We start from the raw sequence: 19,100 nt of genomic DNA, 5'->3' as shown, positions 1-19,100 counted from the left end.
TTAAAAGATGTTTTCAGGAAGCTCCAGAGAAAAAGGAATTTTCCCAAGTGCTGCAGGTCACTCCCACCATGGATGGTGCAGAATTCCTGAAGAACATTTGGTTTTTGAGGTTATTTCTTTGTGGTTTTCCAAGTGATTTCTTCTGGTTTGGTGTGGGTTTTTCCCTGTGTATCCCACCTTCCACCCTCAGCTCCTGCCCTTTGGAATGGCTGTCACTCCGCACTTCTTGATGAAGAAATTAAACACATTTATTTCATTTTTTAATTGAAAGTGATGAATTAAAGGTGGCCTGATGGCAGAGGTGATCCACAACGTGCGAATTCCTCACGGAGAGCTTGGAGTGGTCTCCACCTTGCTGTGAGCATTGCAAGGATCTGCTTCCCTGGTTTTTGTGCTTCAGTATCCAATAAAATTGGTGCCACTGGATTTAACATCCCCCAGTTCCCACACAAAGCACAGAAACCCCAGCACAGCAAAGGAGGTTTGCACAAAACCAACAGCACATTCTGCAACCCACAGATTAGGGAGGAAACGTGAAATTGCGCAGGAATGAGGTAAGAAAATTCCCCTCTTTACAGAAGTTCTAAAATATAAACCCTTCAATTCTATTAAACATTCACAGAGATTTGGACACAGAGATTCTGAAGTTAATCCCTAAAAGCACACTGGGAATGGGAATGTTGTTTCTGACTCACACAGACAGGGATATTGAACATGGAATTCTTCATGAAGAATTCATGAATTCATTTTGTTGCATCCTTAAAAGTTTGGGATCTTCTCCTGTGCTTCCACTTCCTGACTTGTAACTTGGGGATCTGAGCTTCCCAAGGCTCTGAACCACTGTCCTGCAATGGGGTGTTTGGGCTGGGATGGATTAAACCATGGAAAGCTCTGGAATATTCAGCACTCTCACCTGCCAAGGGAGACTGGAGTTCTGCTTGGGGGTGAAACCACAGTGGCTCCACAGCATCCAGGATTTACAGCTCCAGTGGAGAGAGACTGGAAGATTCCAGAGCAGCTGGGGCTGCCCCTGGAACCCTGGAAATGTCCCAGGCCAGGTTGGACATTGGGGCTTGGAGCAGCCTGGGACGGTGGGAGGTGTCCCTGCCATGGCAGGGGTGGGATGGGATGAGTTTCTTGTCCCTTCTCTCCTCTGGGTATCTGCTCCTGGCTGAATTTTGGGGAACACTTTGGTCCAAACCACCCTCCTCAGTTCTAAGTGATTTGATTTCTTTGTGTCACTGACATATTCCTATTTCCTTAAATCTCCCCTTTCTGCTTACACATTTCTTAAATTTGCATTTTGTAAAATGGCACACAAAAATATGTACAGGTGGAAGATGTGAAGCATTTTATAAGAACTACAAAGATAAAATGTTACACAAGCAGTGGAGACCAGATTTGGGAATATTTTTCATAATGAAATAACCAGTAACTCCTTGATAACCGCATTTCCTGTCTATTCCCCAACAAGCACATGATTTGTTGACACAAAAAAAGAATTTTAGTATGAAAGAGCAAATCAGAACACTTTCCTTATAACTAAATGATCAAAACCTCATGTGTGTGCATTTCCTGTGAGAAGTGTGTGTCAATCAGCAAGATTTCACTCATTAAAGATTCCTCAATCTGATTAGGCCACTTCTCCTTTTTGCAGTTTCAACACTTTCAGGTATTTCCGTATCAGATGCTTTGGACACAGCCAGGAATTTATCTGAACACACCATGGAAGTGAGAACCATTTTTTTGTTAACACCAAAAAAATCATTTAGCAAAGCCCAAATCTAACCTGTCTGAAATGAAGGGGAAATTCAGCTCTACAAGCTACAGCTATGAAAAAACCCCCATTTGTGCTGCTAAAAGAAGAGACAAAATAAAGAAGCCAAAATTTTGATTTGTGTGCTGGTGGGGGGAGAGAGAGAGAGAGAGAGAGAGATGTGCACAGAGATATAAATATACCTTCCCCTCCTCAGCGTTCTGTTGACATGAATTGTGAACCTCTTCTTCTCTGCCAAGTTTGCCAGGCCAGGAAGTCAGTCCTTTGATCTGGCCCCAGACCAAGTCGCCCACGTTAAACGTCCTCGGCCTGTAGTGGATGAGCTCGTGGGACGAGGGCGACTCGGGGTTCCGCAGGTCCTCCTCGCTGCTGATGCTCTTAGCATCCGAGGGGCTGGGCACGCACCCGTTAATGCTTTTGGCATTAAAATCTCCATTGTAATGGATGTAGTCTTTCACTAAGGAACTCTCCAAGCTATTGGAGGAACTGGGAGATTGCTCTTCCAGGATCAGGTCTTGTTTGGAAGTGTTGAGCAACTCCCCGAAGCCCCTGTTGGGCTGCGGGCGGTTCCCGTTGATGTGTGCACATCGTTCCACAGTGTTCTCCAGTCTTTCCTTGAAACTCATCATAGTTCTTTTGTAATTGTTATACCTGAAATTCTCCTCCAGCATTTTCTCGCTCTGACAGTTCCGCTGTGCCAGCAGGGCCTGGTGCTGCTCCCCCTGCAGCAGCGGCAGCGTGGAGATGTTGTTGGGCCTCTCATGGCACGGGCTGCTGTGGATATGGGCGGAGTGCTCCAGGAACTCCTCACATTTCCACCTGTTGATCTCCCCCCCGGGGCTCTGCTCCCCTTCCCACTGCTTTTTGGGCGTGTTACACGTGGCTGATTTGTAATACTCGTAGCCGTCCCCCTCAGCGGCGTTCTTGCCGTGCTCCGAGCTCTTGGGGACCCGCGCGCCGCGGGCGTTGCGCCCGCGCCCCTCGTGCTCGGCGCCGCGGCCGTGGATGACGGCGCTGACGGCGCTGGAGAGGTTCAGGGGGTCCCCGATGGAGGCTGTGAAGGCACTCATGGCACTCAGGGCGGGGATGGGGCTCGGCTGCGTGGAGCTGGAGCCGGCCGTGGTGATCACCACCGGCACCCCCTTGCTGGCGGCGTCCACCACCGCCTTGTAGATGGCGTCCACCGAGGCGTCGCCCGCGGCCGCGGCGGCGTTGGGGTTGTCCTTGGCCTGCTGGCCCAGGGATGGGTCAGGTCTCTGCTGCAGGTCGCAGGGGGGCTCCTGGAAGGGAGGAAGGAGAGTGTTGGAGCTCTCGGGAACCGGCGCCATTCCCATCTGGGTGATCATTCTTTTGTTGAGGACGGCGGCGTCTTCCTGCATCCTCACCTGGGGAAAGGAGAGGAGAGGATGGGAATTGCTGCTCTAACTCAAGTTGGATTTCAGCAGATAAACTCTGTGCTTATTCATGACAGCACATTTCTTTTTGTTATATACCAGGTACGAATTTTCATGCTGAACAAAGTGGAGAGAGAATTAAAAGCCTGATTTAGAGGAAACCCAAACCACTGTCTCAGACTCTGTGTCAGCAGGCTCCTGTTTCCTCTCAAGTCCTAAACAAGTTCCCCAGGGTCAGTATTTCTGATACAGAGACACAGGATGGTGTGGGTGGGAAGGGACCTCAAAGTCCACCCAGTGCCACCCCCTGTCATGGCAGGGACACCTTCCACTCTCCCAGGGTGCTCCAAGCCCTGTCCAGCCTGGCCTTGGACATTCCCAGAGATCCAGGGGCAGCCACAGCTTCTCTGGGCACCCTCACCACCCTCACAGGGAGCAATTCCTTCCCAATATCCTGCCTAAATTTCCCCTCTGGCAGTTTGAACCCATCCCTCATGCAATCCCTCCTGGTCCTGTCTCTGCAGTCCCTCTCCAGCCTCTCTGCAGCTCCTCCAGACACTGGAGGATGCCACAAGGGAGCCTTCTCTTCTCCAGGCTTCTCCAGCTGAGCTGATCTAACCCAGCCTCCTGCTGGAGCCCAGGATCACATCCAGGTGGGGTCTGTGCAGCTCCAGAGGAGGAGAGACCTCAACTCCACAACCTCTGAGTTCTGCTCTCAACAATTCCCTTTCTTCCCTTCCCAGACCCCACCATTGCTTCTGTCCTTGTGTGCTCCTCAGTGAACTCCTGAATCCATCACTGTGCTTGTGGAATCTGCACCAATTCCTGTTTTCCCCTTTGCTGTGTGCCTTTCCCATGGGATCTCACAGACTCCAGTCCCCAATATCCCACATCCCTGTGCTCTCAGCCAGGCCCTGCCTCAGCAAACTGGCACCTCCAGATCCAACCACATGAGCTTTTCCTATTCCTTGTCACACCCACAGCCAGGGAACACAATGTCAACAAGAGCACTCCAACAAAAACTGTAAAAACCACAGGGAAAATATTCCAAGAGCCCTTTAACTACTGACTGTGGCTGTTTCTATAACTGGGAATACAACACAAAAAAATACTCGGCTAAAGCGACCAAAATTCCTACAAGAGAGGGAACAGGCAGAGATTTTCCGGGGAAGCTTCTCCACAGCTCCTTTTTCCTCCTGGAAGGGTGAAAGCTCTGCCTGGCCCCCTCTGCACTCCTCTCCTCACACCTGCACTTCTGCAGCGATACTGAGGAACAACAAATCCCTTCCTGCACCCTGGGTTTGTCACTATTTTTGCTCTGTTGATACCCAACCTGTATGAGGAATAATTGTGTTATCTGGAGAACAGGGAAGTCTCATTTTTTCCCAGTTTGCCATTGTCTATTCACTCCAATCCCTGTTTTCCCAGGCTGCACAGTCCCCATCACAGCTCTTCCATCCCATTTCAGTGGGAATACGAGAGGACTGGTGCACACAGTCACTTATAACAACTTATTAAGTTTCTAATTACTGCAAAGCGCTATCAGTATTTATTTCTCACTGCTGACTAATCAGAATAAGCTAAATGAGAATTTAGGATCATTTCTGTGGGATGGAAAAGAGTTTTGTTAAAACTCTATAGCGATTGTCAGCATATAGAGGAACTTTTTTTCAACACATTCAGTATAATTCTTTCCAAAGCACCTAAACCAGTTCCTAAGGAGAAAAGGATAAAATTTCAATAACAAATGTTCCTGGTTTTCAAAATCCATCAGCTACTGAAAGAATGTATTGTATACAGTATACATGTAATTACAGAAATTAAATTGTCTTAATCAGCAAAGAAACCCCAAGCCTCTGGAGGATGGAATTTTACCTCCTGAGAGCTGCACACTTGCTTGAATATTGATTGAATTTTGTTTTCTACCTGGAAATTCTGGAACAGACACGCCATGGGGTTTGGGTTGTTGGCTGGGCCAGGAATTTGGGGCTGGCCTTGAAAGCCCTGCACGTTCTGGTAGCCCTGGAGAAGGTGCTGCTGCTGCTGCTGCTGCTGCTGCTGCTGCTGATTTGAAGGAAACATCTGATTGTTGTTGAGGAGTGACTGGAGATGGCTGAGCTGATGGTTGTTCAGAGTAGTGTTCAGAGATGACATTTCCCCTGCAAGGCAAGCACAGGCAAACACCACTCAGCAATCCCCTGCCAATCTCACTGACTGCCAAGGAAACTCTGGAAAACAACCCTGCTCCCCTCCATCCTCTCAGGAATGGGGCTCTCCTGCTCTTTATTTCTCCACTCTCAGGTGTTTCGTGTGGCCTCTCCTGACAGGATACCTGGAACAGCCAGGGATGGAGGCAGGAGGAGCTTCTGTGGAATTCCAGGCCTTGGAATCTCACTTAAACAGTGCTGGGGTGGTGAGGAGGGGAGAGAGAGGAAGAAACAATCATTTCAACTCCAAACAAAACGAGTTTCCCACCAACTGTGAAGGAGAAAAGGCTTTTTGGCTCAGCCACGTCACACAACATTCTGAACAACTCTTTTTTCACATTCTAGAGTAAAAGTTGAATTAAGGTTTTTCTATTACAGAAAAAATTCACTTTACATAAATGTTTTAGCTTTTTTAAAAAAATAAACACACCGTCAAACCTGACTTTATGAAATAATAAAGCTTAAAATACATCAATTTTCTAGTTTGTTTCTTATTTAAAATTAAAATCTTGTGTTTTCCTTAAAATTTCCATTTGAGAAGTCACTGTTAGATATATTTTGTGTGGAAAATGCCAAGTAGGTGGAGTTCACTGTAGTCATTTAGGTGGGGATGAGCTATTATTTAATTATTATTTAATTCCCTTATTATTTCATTATTATTTAATTCCCTCCAGAAGAAGATTACAAGCAGAGGAATACCTACTCTATTATATGATTTTGGTAAAAATAACTGAAAAATCATCACCCAAGAGGGAAAAACTTTGTATTTAAGGGGTTTTTCATCATTTGTTTTGGGATGTTTTGGCTGTTTGACATCTCCAGCACAGCTATTCCCACTAACCCTGTGCTGCCACAGGCACTCACAGCTGACCCAGGGATGCTCCTGAGCTGCTACTCCTTGAATAATGAAATAAATCAAATTGCTCACACAATTTTCAGGTGGATTTAGTAGGTCTAGGTGGCAGAATTAATAATTTCCAAGCTCAATCCTAAACATTAAGGAATAAAAGTAGAAAGTGATTTCAATTTCTTACAAGAACAATTACATTTCCTCAACGAACAAGCCGCAACAATACAAAAAAAAAGAAAAAGTGGATTTTTACAGATTAAAAACCCAAATCTGAAATCCTCCCTCCTCAAGTTTGATTTTTCCCAACAGCTGCACTTACCAAGCAGGCCTGTCCCCAGGAGAGGGTTCAGGAGCTGCGGCACCACGGAGTTGTTGCTGAGCTTGGCGGGTCCCGGCGCGCTCCCGGCAGCGCTGGAGATGTTCAGGAGGGTTTCTGCCATGGACACCACGGCCGTGCCCCCGGCCAGCGCCGACACCGACAGCGCGGCCACCGCCGACGACGTGGTGCTGGTGGTGGTGGTGGCCTGCGAGGACGTGGCTATGGCCACCTCGGGGTGGCTGCCCGAGCTCAGGACGCCCCCCACCAGCTGCGGGTTCAGGGCCATGAGCGCCGAGGCCCCGGAGGCAGCGGGCAGCAGCAGGGGGCTGGGAGAGGGCTCGGTGCCTGGGAAGCCGGGGATGGGGTTGGACAGGAGGTTCTCCACCCTGCTGCCGTCGGGCAGGGGCTCGGGGGGCGCGGGGGTGCTCTGCTGCTGCAGCAGGTCGGAGATGGTGACGTTGAAGGATGGCACGGGGAGCATGGCAGCTGCCTGGGCCTGGTTCTGGAGCAGGGCTGCCAGCAGCTGGAAGTGCACGGGCTGCAGAACCTGCCCGTCCACGTCGCCGGACAGGAACGCTAAAGCGGCGCTGACATTCGGGTTCAGAAAACCTAAAGGGTTGAGGTTGACCTCAGACTTGCCTTCTCCTGCTGAAGGCTGGAGGATGTTTAGGAGATTCTGGTTTAGGAGATGTTGCTGATTCACCGGCAGAGAGAGAGGCAGGGAGTTGAGGAGGTTTTGATTCAGAGGATGTGGCAGATTGTTGTTTGAAGAGCTGTTCTGCGGGAAGTGGAGCGAGTGTTCGTGGCCAGCGAAGGGGAACTCACCCCCCATGGGCAGCTGGCCCTGCTGCAGAGGGGTCCCAGCTGCAGTGGTGACAATGACACCGTCCTGGAGCACAGACGTGGTCTTGGTGATGGCGGCTTGGCTGGTGCCAGCGATGGCTATCGAGGACGACGGGCCCAAACCCCCTGGAATGGGAAAGGCAGGAATATTAACAGAGATATTAACAGAATATTCACAGGGTGCTGCCTGCTGGGAGACACCTCCAGGGCACACAGCACCACCCAGCACCACAAAAAGGAGCTGGGGAATCCATACTGGAGCGCTTGAGATCTGCCATGCGATGCTACAGATGCTCTGTGCCACATCCCATTGGTATTGTGCACTTGTACTTCCCTTAAAGTTCTTGGAGAGGGGTTATAGCAGCATTTAATTCATATTTAATCACAGATTTTCAACAGCATAAACCCAAAACCAACCATGACTTAAAGTCATGGACCAGGCTGGAATGAATGACCAGGAAGAAGGATCACAGGAATGATGCTGGGTGAAAGACTCAGTCCATGATCCACTTCCAGTTCTAATTCATTCATGGGGTTTTGGGTTTTAGATTATTATCTAAGGCATTGTTTTAGAGTCCTGAATGAAAAAAAAAATACATGGTATGATGAGACTGTCCCAAGTCAGGAGGAATTCACAATGTGTAAAGGAAAAATTGGGGTGGTCTAAAATCCATCATTTGGGAGGAAGAGAAAGGGCAACTGGGTGAATTTACCATGAGAAGGCTACAAAGAAAGAGAAGAAATGTTCATTTGGGTATCTTTATACCCCTTTAGCAAAGCTGAAATATAAATGATTATTATTTTTTTACTTAAGGCAGTTTTGAATTGACAGTGGTCACTCACACAGCTCCTAGGATGAGGGACTGAAAGGCAACAATGATCACAAATACCAATTCTTATTTTTCTGAACAAATACTCTTTATAAAGGGATTTGATAAGAACTGAGCCAAACCATTACATCACGTTTAACTAAAATGACATTTTTAAAGTGCTGTAATGTTGTGACAACTCCAAAAGGTACAAAATGAGCACAGAACACTTTGCACTGCCCTGAACTCAAGAGAACAAATCTCACCCCTCTCTCTCAGTGCCATGGTCACGTTTCACAGCAGAAATTAAATAATAAGGGAACCAAAGGTGAGGTGAGAGCAAAGTGCAATTGCAGAGCAGAGGAAATCCTGCTCTGGGTGAGTGGCTCAAAAACCTTGTCCACAAGAAAAAAAAATTCATTTATTTATTTTTAGATATAAAATCAGTATTTAGAACTAATGCCCCAAGGATTTAAAAATGATGAAAAGTCCCAAAGAGCAACTTGCAAATTTAAGAAATTCCCAATGGAAGAATCAGCTGTACCATTCCCCCTTGGATGTGTTAAGGAACACATGGAGAGATTTTTATTTCAGGCATGAGGAAATTATTCTAGAGAAATCTCCTGAATATCAAATTGACTTTGGGCATTTTCCAGTGGACCTCATCTCTGTTTGCAATTTATTCCTGCTCCTGTTTTCCATTCTGCCCAGGTAAATGGCTCCATGGGAGAGGATCTGGGAGGTTTTGGATGAGAAATACAAAGGAGTTGAACACCAAAAGGGAATCTCGACTCTAATTCCCAGTCCCACAAAAATGTGGAATTTTGGATCCAGGGAACCCAAGCATGTGTGAGCTCAGTAAACAACAGTCCTTAATAATCAGAATGAAAAAAGATGAAGGAGTCAGACTAAAACCATAAAATCCCAGGTCAACCCCAGCTCCTGCAGCCACAGACTCTGCCAAAGGCTCCTGTTCCACTTGTTGAGAAAAATGAACTCTTTGCAATGTGAAAAAAAGTGAAAAGAAAAAAGTGAAAAGTGAAAAGAAGAAATACCCAGAATGCAGAAAATGCACATCTGTTGTTCTCTTAAAGGGCCAAAGAAATGTTTTGGGAGCGAATAAATAGCACATAAATTTCTAAAGTTATTACTGATTGTATTTATAATCATCTTTAATTCTATTTTCTTTTCAGAGCAGGTTCATTTTCCTGTGTGGATTTTAGCTGTGTTGTTTTTTTAAAGCATTGCTTGACAGGTGTTCTTTAAGCAAGGACAATAAAATAAATGGGTATGATGGAATCAGTTTGTGTTCAAGAAGATTCACTTAAAATAAAGAAATCAGAGTGGAAGATATTTGTCATTAATATCTCAGAACTGTTCTTCCTAACCACAGATGTATTTTCCAAAAGGATTGCACTTAAAGTGGATTAATTAGAAAAGAATATTTCAAGTGCTATTTTGCAACTCTTTTTCCCTGTGAGAAACTCTCCATTACACATCCCAGGATTTAAATAGTCTCAAAAAACACAGTGCTGGAAATTGTGGGGAAAAAATAGTCACTAAAACAGGTGTGTGAAGCACTGGGAAAAGTGAAACTGCACTACTTGCTCATTAGCCATTGACACCTGAAACATTTTTAGAACAGGGCACAAATAAACGACATAAATTTCATTTTTTCAGTTCTTGCTTTTCAGAGAATCCCAGACTGGTTTGGGTTGGAAGGGACCTAAAATTAATCCATCCCACCCCTGCCATGGCAGGGACACCTCCCACTGTCCCAGGTGCTCCAACCTGGCCTTGGACATTTCAGGGGTCCAGGGCTGCTCTGGGAATTCCATCCCAGCCAGGAATTCCTTCCCCAAATCCCCCCCATCCCTGCCCTCTGCCAGTGGGAAACCATTCCCTGTGTCCTGTCCCTCCAAGCCCTTGTAAATCATCTCTGCACATCCCCTAAAACCACAGCCAGCTTTGCTTACACTGGGTATTTTTCTGGCTGCTTTTCTAATTTCGAACCCTTCAAGCCTTGGAAAGCCTTGTTGGCATCTCCCGTTTCTCTCCTTGGTCATTCAAGGAACTCCTCACTCAACTCTCACCATCCCCATCCTCTCTGAGGCAGAAGAAATCTGCAGGATCCTCCCCAAAACCCCAGTGTCAGTGGAGAGAGCTGACCCTGAGATCAGGAGGGTGTGAGAAGATCACTCTGAGATTTTAATTACTACCACAGCTCCAAGGGCTTGTGGCACCTCGGCCACCACGGGGTCACCCAGCCACGCCCGAGGTCTCCCGGAGCTGCTGCCACACCGGGGTGAAATTGGAATTAATTGCAAATTAGAGATAAAACCTCCGAGCTTGTGTTAGAGGGGAGATTGTTCAATTAATGATTTCCAGAGCCTTCACTTCCCAGTGAAATTGCTGAAGGAAAACAAAACCTCAGAGTCCTTTTCATGATCCCAGACAATGAGTTCTCGCTGTAGCTCCCTATTCCATCCCTTACCTGCACACTTGGAACCAGGAATTACACATTTTGACCATTATATTCCCCCTTTTCTTTCTGAAATGGAAAACATTTAAGATCTTTATCTGATATCTCCTTTATTACACTGCTTCCAATTCCAAAGAAACCATAATTCAGCAGTTAAGCACAAACCGCTGTCGCTCGCTCTCCTTATCGAGATCCTGCAGTGCCCTGAGACAGCACAGAAATCACCCAAAATGGGCCAATAAATAAAATATCCCCATCAGAACCAGTTCAAATCCTGAACTGCCCTTGTGTGCAGCACTCTGTGCCCGTGGAATGTGCTCTGCTGGGAAATATTCACCTGCCTGCCTGGAATTCCAGTGCACCCCATGATCACAGGGGCTTTTTTTTTTTTCCATTTACAACAAAGCTGAAATTTTGGCCTCTAAAATTTTTGGGGAAGGGCAAAAACCTCTCTATTTACACAGAAGTCCATAAAATTAGGTTTTTTAAAATTTAAAAAAAAACCCCTAGGCTTTTTTAAAATTTAATTTTTAGAATTCAATACCTGTCTGAATTTTGGTCTTGGCTCATCTCCTGTGATTTCTGCACTTTCCCTGCACTGCTGGGTTGAAAATGACTTGGAGGGAAGTGTTGTGATGTGCTCAGCTGCCAGCAGAAAGCAGAGCAGTGCTTGAGTAGAAAACTGTCAGGACAACAGCACACAAGAGCAGGAATTTGGGATTTTCCCACTCAGCTCTCGTCTCTCCCCACCCGCAGCTGTGGCAGATGCATTGCAAATGAAGGAAAACTGCGAATTTGGGAAGCTAAAAATTCAATAAAAAGCATTATTTCTTCCAGTAATCCCCACTCCTCCCTCTAGCAAGAGCTGGAGCTGCCCACTGGTTCCATTTTCAGCTGGTAAGAGCTAAAAATGTGTGGGAAATCCCATAGATTTAATTCAGTTTTCTCCATAATAATATCTTTAATAAGATTCATCTTTCTACATTAATTTGCTATTATTTTTTACAAACTCCCTGGCTTTTATCAATATAAAATCCTAGAAAATTGCATGGCAGTTAAAACACCAACAGAGTAAGGGCCTGGTTAACTGAGAGATTGTCAGTTGTTGGCAAATTCAAATTTTAAGAGGTAAAACAACACCAGAAAACCCCAAGCTGTGTCCATGCAAGCACTGAACATTTTCCTTATTCTTCACAGTTCTTACCTGAATAGAAAAAAAAAAACACTTTCCCCTCTTCAAAATAATATCAAGTTAAAATAAGTTATTATTTAGAAATAAGAATGGGAAAAAGAAGCTAGAATTTTAAGTAACAGCTTATTATAGATTATAATTAATTTTAAGATTATAATTAATTCTATATATAATATATATAATAATATTATTAATTATCATATTATAATTAATTAATTAATGATAAGATTCCTTATAATCTGTCCCAAGCAGGGATGTTTCTATGAACCTTGAATGAATGGGATATTTAAATTTGTTTTATAATTAGAAGAGAAATTTCTAGGGATGATTCCAGTCTTATAAGAAATTTTTTCTTGGACACAACGAATCCCAAAAAGTTGTCAGATGCTCTTCAGACCCCCAAGTCCAAAAGTTCTTTTGATTTTGTAATTTTAGAATATATAAAGTAATTTTGGGAAGCAAATCCAGACTTGTTTGGTTTAATTTGTGTTTTCAAGAGTTTGCACTGAGGTGATTAAATCAAAGCCTCCAAAGCCCCTTCTTCTGGGGGTTCTGTTTTCCAATGCCATGTTCCATTCCCAATTTTCTTGCCTGTATTAAAAAGAATTCGTCAATTTTCTTGGCTGTATTAAAACAAATTCCTCTCCTCACCCTCAGTGATTGGTGTTCTGCTCCTCCCTGTTTAATTATATTTTACAATTCCTATTCTGTGCATTTTACCAGGAAAAATTCCACTTCCAGGGAAGGAATTACAGCCTTTTTTTGCCAAATCTGCCAATTTTTTGTCACTTCTTAACTTCTAGACCCAAAGTTTCTCCTATTTTATAATGTTAATTATAGATTATAATTTATTACATTGAGACCACTGATCACCTTTATTTGTTGTGGTTATTGATTTCCCTTATCAGCAGTCCAGAGCTTTTATTCCCAAATATTTTCACTCATTTCCATCCATCCCATTATTTATGGATGTTGCTTTCTTAGCAGGATTTGGATGTTGAATGTTCAACACTCAAACACAGATTTATTTTTTTACCCTGTTACATATTAACAGCAAGAAAAAAGTAGATAAATAAATAAAATAAATAAATAAAAAGATAAATAAAAATAAATAAAATAAATAAATAAATAAAAATAAAATAAATAAATACCAACAATCAAATCCATCACCCAGAGATGCAGTTCCATCCTACAAAAAGAACAAATTCCAGCACACACACCCTGAAAATTACCTGGGAACTAAAGATATGATCTGTGGAAGAAGAAAACAAGAGCTGGAATAACAAAACTTGGTCCATGTGGTTAAAATATAATTAAAAGCTTAGGCAATAACCAGCTAATTGTGGGGATTCACAAGATTTTTTCCTCTCAGGAGCTATTTCTGAGGAGTAGCTGTTCTGAATTGCTGGCACAGACACAGAAAACAGATTTAGCAATTAAAATCCTTCAAAACAAAGGGAAAAAACAAGCCACAAACTGAAATATGAACGTGAAATATGAATGTTCCTTTAGACATCTTCCTCAGCTGAACTGCTCTTGAAAATTCAGTGTACAGGGGCTTTCAACAGCTCCATCCCCAAAACTAACAGGAGAATTCCCAAAATTCCTCTTCCCACTTTTGTTATAGAGCTGGATACAGGCTGGGAACTCACTTTTATTTTAAAAATAATTATTATTAACGCAAAACACTCAACATTTCATGTGAGTTTCATGGAAAGAACATTCCCATTCTCCTGGAAATCCAACAGAATTCCCCTCTCTGGATTAAACCTCACCCCTGAGCCCTGTGCTGCTGGGAGGCCTCAGGAAAAGGCTCACTGAAGGTTTTAGGGAATAACACAAACATGAGAAGAAAACATTCTCCAGGCTTTATCATGGATACTCAAGAAATAATTCAATACAGGCTGTGTATCCTGCAAGCACCAAGCTAATAAAAAAATTACCAACTTCAGCAGCAGAGAATGGAACATTTCCCAACTTTCCAGCCTTTGCCTACATGGAATCCCTTTTTAGGAATTTCCTTTAAGGAAAAAGGTGTCACTTGAGGCTTTGTGATGGCTCCAAACCTCTGAGGCATCCCCTGAGGGTGGCAGTGCCAGGAGGAGCCCCCAGATGGGGTGATGCCCCTGTTCCTGCTCACACAGGGATGAGAACCCAGCTGGCTGTTGATGCTGGAACCTTCCTTCAGGGCTTTGGCTCATTTGTTCTGTTGCATTTGTATTTTTTGGGGGGGAAATTCAGCTTGGAGCTGACTGGAATTACAATCCCGGGCTGTGATTAACCCAGGAACACCACGGGAGCCTTTGGGAGTGGTGGGAACCCCAGGCAAGGTGGGAACCAAGGGGTTCCTGCCCCAGGGATTGTGTCCTGGGCTCAGTGGGACAGGGAAGTGAATTCCCAAGGCAATCCCAGACCTTTGTTCTGCACACAGAGAGGGCAAAGTCCCAGAAGCTGCATCAGGAAATGCCCCCAGGGTCAGCATGACAAGGCCAAAGAGCCACACAAGGACTGAGAGCTGCTTCTTGTGACCACTCCAGGCCAAAATAAATAAACCTGTTTATCCCAGGGATGGGGAGAAACCCTTAAAAGTCATCAGGAGGCACGACCAGAGTTCTATTAGAACATTATTAGTCTATAATTCAGCTTTTCTATAATTCCATTTGAAAGGAGGAAGCTGAGGAATGCAGAGCAGGTTCTTGCCTGTGTTAATGAGAGGCCACTTGAACACTCAGGTGAGTCCTGGGTTTTCATTCTGATTCAGATATTTGCACCACTACCATCTTCTAATACTTTGTTCAACCAGTAATAGTCAATAAAATTCACATTTTCGAGCTGATTCCTTTCTTTAAACCCCCCAGAGACGATAACAGCAGCAAACCCATTTCCTCTCCAAATCTTCCCCGATGAACAAACCAGGAAATCTCTCCCTACACTCCTCCAAGTGTTTATTCAACCATTTAATCACCACCTTAGTAAAATTACCTCAATAAAAGCAAACACAGGCTTGCCATTCCCTCCTGCTGGCCCTGAAAAGGTTTATTTTGTACATTTTGGTACTCCCAGGATCTGCTCCAATCTCTGACACCACCTCTTTAATTCCAGCAGGAAAGAACTCATGGATCACCTGGACACACACTGCCAGGTGAGCCACGACCTTGTGGGCTCGGATCAGGGCAGGCTGCAAAAAAACTCCAATTTATTTGGAGAAGAGACAACAGAGGTGTGGGAATGTCCAGAAGTGAATGGATTTTATTAATGGAGAGCGTGTGGAAGTCAGCAGAAGCAAGAGTTGTCACAGGAAACAGGCCAGGATGGTTTTGTCCAGAAAAAGGGAGATATATTTCAATTTACCACTGGTTTTGTTTTGTTTTTTTCCTTTCTGTTTTATTTTTCAGTATGTGCCTTTTCACCGGGATCAACCCAAATTTAACAAGGAACATTTACAACCAGCCACCAGTGATTTCCAAGGCTGGAAACCGGGGAGAATCCCCTCGGGAGGCCACGTACCTGCTTCAGGACTGGTTTGATTACAGCTGCTGGCGATGCTGTTGGGGATCGCTGGCGCGGAGGGTGCCTGGAGCCTGGCCTGAGCAGGGTTGGGATGTAAGGAGTTCCCTAAGGCCATTCCCGCCTGGGGGAGCATCCCGCAGCTCCCGCTGGCCTGCATCTGGTTGAGGAGCCCCGCCAGGTGGTTGGAGGGGGCCGGGCCGGCGCCGAAGCCGGGGTTGGGGTTGGGGCAGGGCAGCCCCTCCGCACGCAGGGGCAGCCCCGGGGCCAGCGGGGCCACGACGCCGGGCGGGCCCAGCGTGGGCTCCGGCAGGTGCAGCTGGGTGCCGGGGCAGGGCAGGGCGCTGCTGGAGCTCCCGCAGCCCGAGGAACTATTGCTGCTCCCGTGGGAGCTCTGACAACTCATGGACTGCAGGAGCTGCGACATGGAGCTGACGGGGAAGGAGCTTTGACTTGGCTTTCTTATCAAATCAGACCCAGCTTTGGGAACCCCGGAGCTGTCCAACTGAGACTGTCTCAGCAAGCTCAGCACCGTGGTGGTCGGCTGCTTCCTTTTCCTCAGAGGATCCTTTTGCTGAGACATCAATTTATCTCTCAGCGCTGCCCGGCCGCTCTGCCCTTCCGTGGTGGGGAGGAGCACGTTGGCAGCAGGAGGGAACATGGGATTTAAAGTGCTGTGTCCTTCGGTGCTGCCGCCGCTGGCAACAGGTCCAGAATTGCTACTGCTGTTATTGTTGTTACCAGCAAGTTTATTTTGATTTGCTAGCTGTGCTTTGGCTGCTGCTGAGAGTAAACTGCTTGCTGGAAAAGAGGCAGCGTTGTGCTGGTTCAAGATCTGATTTAAAGGCATTCCCAGCAAACCAGGCTGACTCTTCAAGGAACCGCTTCCAGCCGATGCAGCGGGAAAAACTGCATTGTTTGGAGGATTTAATACATTACTCATTCCAGCAATTAATGGGTTAGGGATGTCCTTGTATTGATTAAGTCCATCGTGCTTGGTGGAAGGGCTGGATGGCATGGATGGCCTCGGTGACCCTATGGTTGACCTCGGGGACCTGGGAGGGACTTTGATACCACTACAGGATGACTGTGGCCCTACTGGAGGCAGCAGGAAGTTTCCGTGATCGGACGAGGTGGAAGAAGAACGCGATCTTTGGGGAGAAGCCTCGATCCTCCCGATGCCGGCCGCCATCATGTGAACGGGGGACGTCACCGGCGACGGCGACAGGGACGTCGAAGCCGAGTGCTGAACCCTTTGGACGTGAGCGCCATGGTTCACGTGGGCGGGTTTGACGGTGGGCAGGGGCAGGTTGCTGGGCAGGGGCACCACGGCGGGGGGCATGCTTACATTCATCACGGGTACCTGAGAGTGGACACTCGAGTGGAAAGTGGTGGGGTTCATGATCACGGGGTTCTGGTTCACGGGTTTGCTGGGAATCGGGTCCAGTATGCCAAGCGGATCCTTCTCGGATGTTAATGGCTTTTTCTGAAGAGCGCAAGAAGGTGGTGGAGGAGGTGGGGGTGGGCCTTGGGGGGGTTTATGGTGGAACATTGCTCGTGGTATTTCCATACCGGCTGAAAAGTTACACAGGGGTTTTTTCATGACCGGGCTCTTGGTGGTCAGGGTGGGGGAAAGAGGTATATTAGTCCTTCCAGCCATTGCACAGGATGACTGTATGGGAGAGCCGTGGAGCATGACTGACGGCGGGGACAGAGGCGTCCTGGTCATGTGGATAGGACTGGAGTTGGGTGCTCCATGAAAACCGGGATTGTTCCTCGTGAAGACGTCGGGGCTTCCGAGCGGGTCAGTCCTGGGGGAGATGGAGCCGTCCCCGTAGATCTGCGATCCCGAGGACGCCGGGCTGGGCATCCCCCCGTGACTGCCGCGGTACGGAGACTTCTGCCCCAGTTCATTGCTCCCCAATCTCTGCCTGGGATAGGCAGGATGGAGCTCTGCTTGCTGGCTTCCAGCCATTTCTTGCACATAAAGCCTACCCATGGCATTAGATGCCCCCATCATCAACTTGAAAGGAGTCTTACATTCCGGCATCACAGAATTTGTAATTCCTTCATGAGATTTATTCCTCATCGACCTTGGGGTTGCTGCTCGAGTGGGAACTACTGGCGTCGCACCTGGGATGGGAAACACACGGCAGTTACTGGAAATCCAGAGTCCCACGTTTCAGGGCAAAGCTACTGAGGGTGAAAATATTCCCAAAAAGCTCAGGGAGCCTTTGGCTAAACTTTTGCTTCAGCAGAAATAAACCCTCAATCACTGAGCGGCTGCTGGAACGGTGCCTGTCCCCAGAAACACAGTTGTAATTCCATATCCCATAGGAATATGGACGATTTTAAACCTTTTTCCCTTCCCTTCTGCCTTTTCCAGCCACCCCCTCCAGCCTCCTGCATCTCCAGCATCCTCCCACCCCGGCAGGAGGAGCGGGATGGCTGTAGCAGGGAAAAGGAGCCTCTGGCACCATCTATTGAGGACAGGAGGAACACAGCCCATCCAGGATTGAGACTCAAATCCCACAGAAAAGGTCCTGTCCCAAATGTTATCCCTGCTGAGGGATCCTGAATGCTTTCTGTTTGTTGTCAGGATAAAAGCCTTGAGGATATTTGCACATGATGGAAAAATTCCCTGTAAATCCCGCTTCTGAGGCTACACCTTCCAACAAACACAAGGCCACTTTCCATCTTCATTTAAAAAGGTTTTTTTCCAATGTTTTACTTCCAGACTAGAAGCACAAACAGCTCCAAGTCTGGGGGACTTTCTGCCAGTTTTGCTGCTCTGGGAATTTGCAATTCAGCTTGGAGAGCTTGGCATGCAGCCTCTGCATGTGCAAAATTCAACTGGAACTGGGAGCTAAAAATTCTGTGTTCAAATGAACTCAGAGGTGCCTTCAAATTCCTCTACTCCTTCATGGAAAGGATGGCACTGACAATCCTGCCCTCATCCTGTTTACTCCAACGTGAGAGAAACAAACATTTCCCTTGCCCCAAAATACAACAAAAGTCTCATTTAGGTGATAAAACTGAAGGCTGAACTGCAAAATAAAATAATTATGAGAGGCCTCACCTTGAGTGCTGGAAATAAGCAAATGGTCACATATAAATGTGCAAAAATTTTGCTTACAAGGGGATTTATTGGGGAATTTTCTTCTTTGCTTGTGCACAAAATTCTGACTGTCAGAGAAGGTAAGAACACATAAATATGTAAATTATCTCCTTCAGTTTGCTAATATTTTGAAAACAGGAATGTAATTTAAGTACTACTCACTGAAAAAATTGAGCAGGGAAATGCACAGAAACTTGGGAAATTGTTAGTTAAAAACAAAATTACACTGAAAAAAAATTTCCAAGAAAGGTTTTAAATCCTAAATTTCAATGTTAAAATGCAGGGGCACATCGGTATAATGAACAGCAGGGGCATCTTAGCACTGGAACTCATCTAAAATTTATTATTTCTTGGTTTTCTTATAATTTTCCCCACTCTGAAGTGGGAAGAGCTGTTGGCCAGGTGTTCTCAGCAATGAGGGGTGCAGAGAGCTCTCAGGCCTTTTCCCAGGAGCTGCAGCACCAGAGTACAGAAATAAAATCTCAGCCCCCTTCCCTCCTTTGTCCTGCCCACTGGGATCCGAAATTCTCTTCAGAAAATTCTGAATCCTTACAAAGTCCCTGATTTTGGATGAATTTCTGGGTTTGGAGCTGTTTCAGTGT

General features: G+C 46.0%; 1 protein-coding gene across 7 annotated transcripts in view; it reads right to left on the bottom strand.

Annotated features, from left to right (window-relative positions):
* Positions 1–19,100, bottom strand: part of MBD5 (methyl-CpG binding domain protein 5) — a 110,233-nt gene that overhangs the window by 10,410 nt on the left and 80,723 nt on the right. For all 7 annotated transcript variants that reach the window (XM_033516248.1, XM_015634711.2, XM_015634709.2 and 4 more), the window contains 4 exons: positions 15,381–17,513; positions 6,548–7,516; positions 5,098–5,330; positions 1,960–3,162 (listed from right to left, as the gene is read on the bottom strand). In XM_033516248.1, coding sequence (XP_033372139.1) covers positions 1,960–3,162; positions 5,098–5,330; positions 6,548–7,516; positions 15,381–17,513 — 4,538 coding nt within the window. The remainder of the gene's footprint in view (positions 1–1,959; positions 3,163–5,097; positions 5,331–6,547; positions 7,517–15,380; positions 17,514–19,100) is intronic.

This window comes from Parus major, chromosome 7 (genome assembly GCF_001522545.3).
Source record: "Parus major isolate Abel chromosome 7, Parus_major1.1, whole genome shotgun sequence".
NCBI classification, from domain to species: Eukaryota; Metazoa; Chordata; class Aves; order Passeriformes; family Paridae; genus Parus; species Parus major.
Note: the sequence above shows the minus strand (reverse complement) of the source record. Positions and strands in the feature narration are given on the sequence as shown.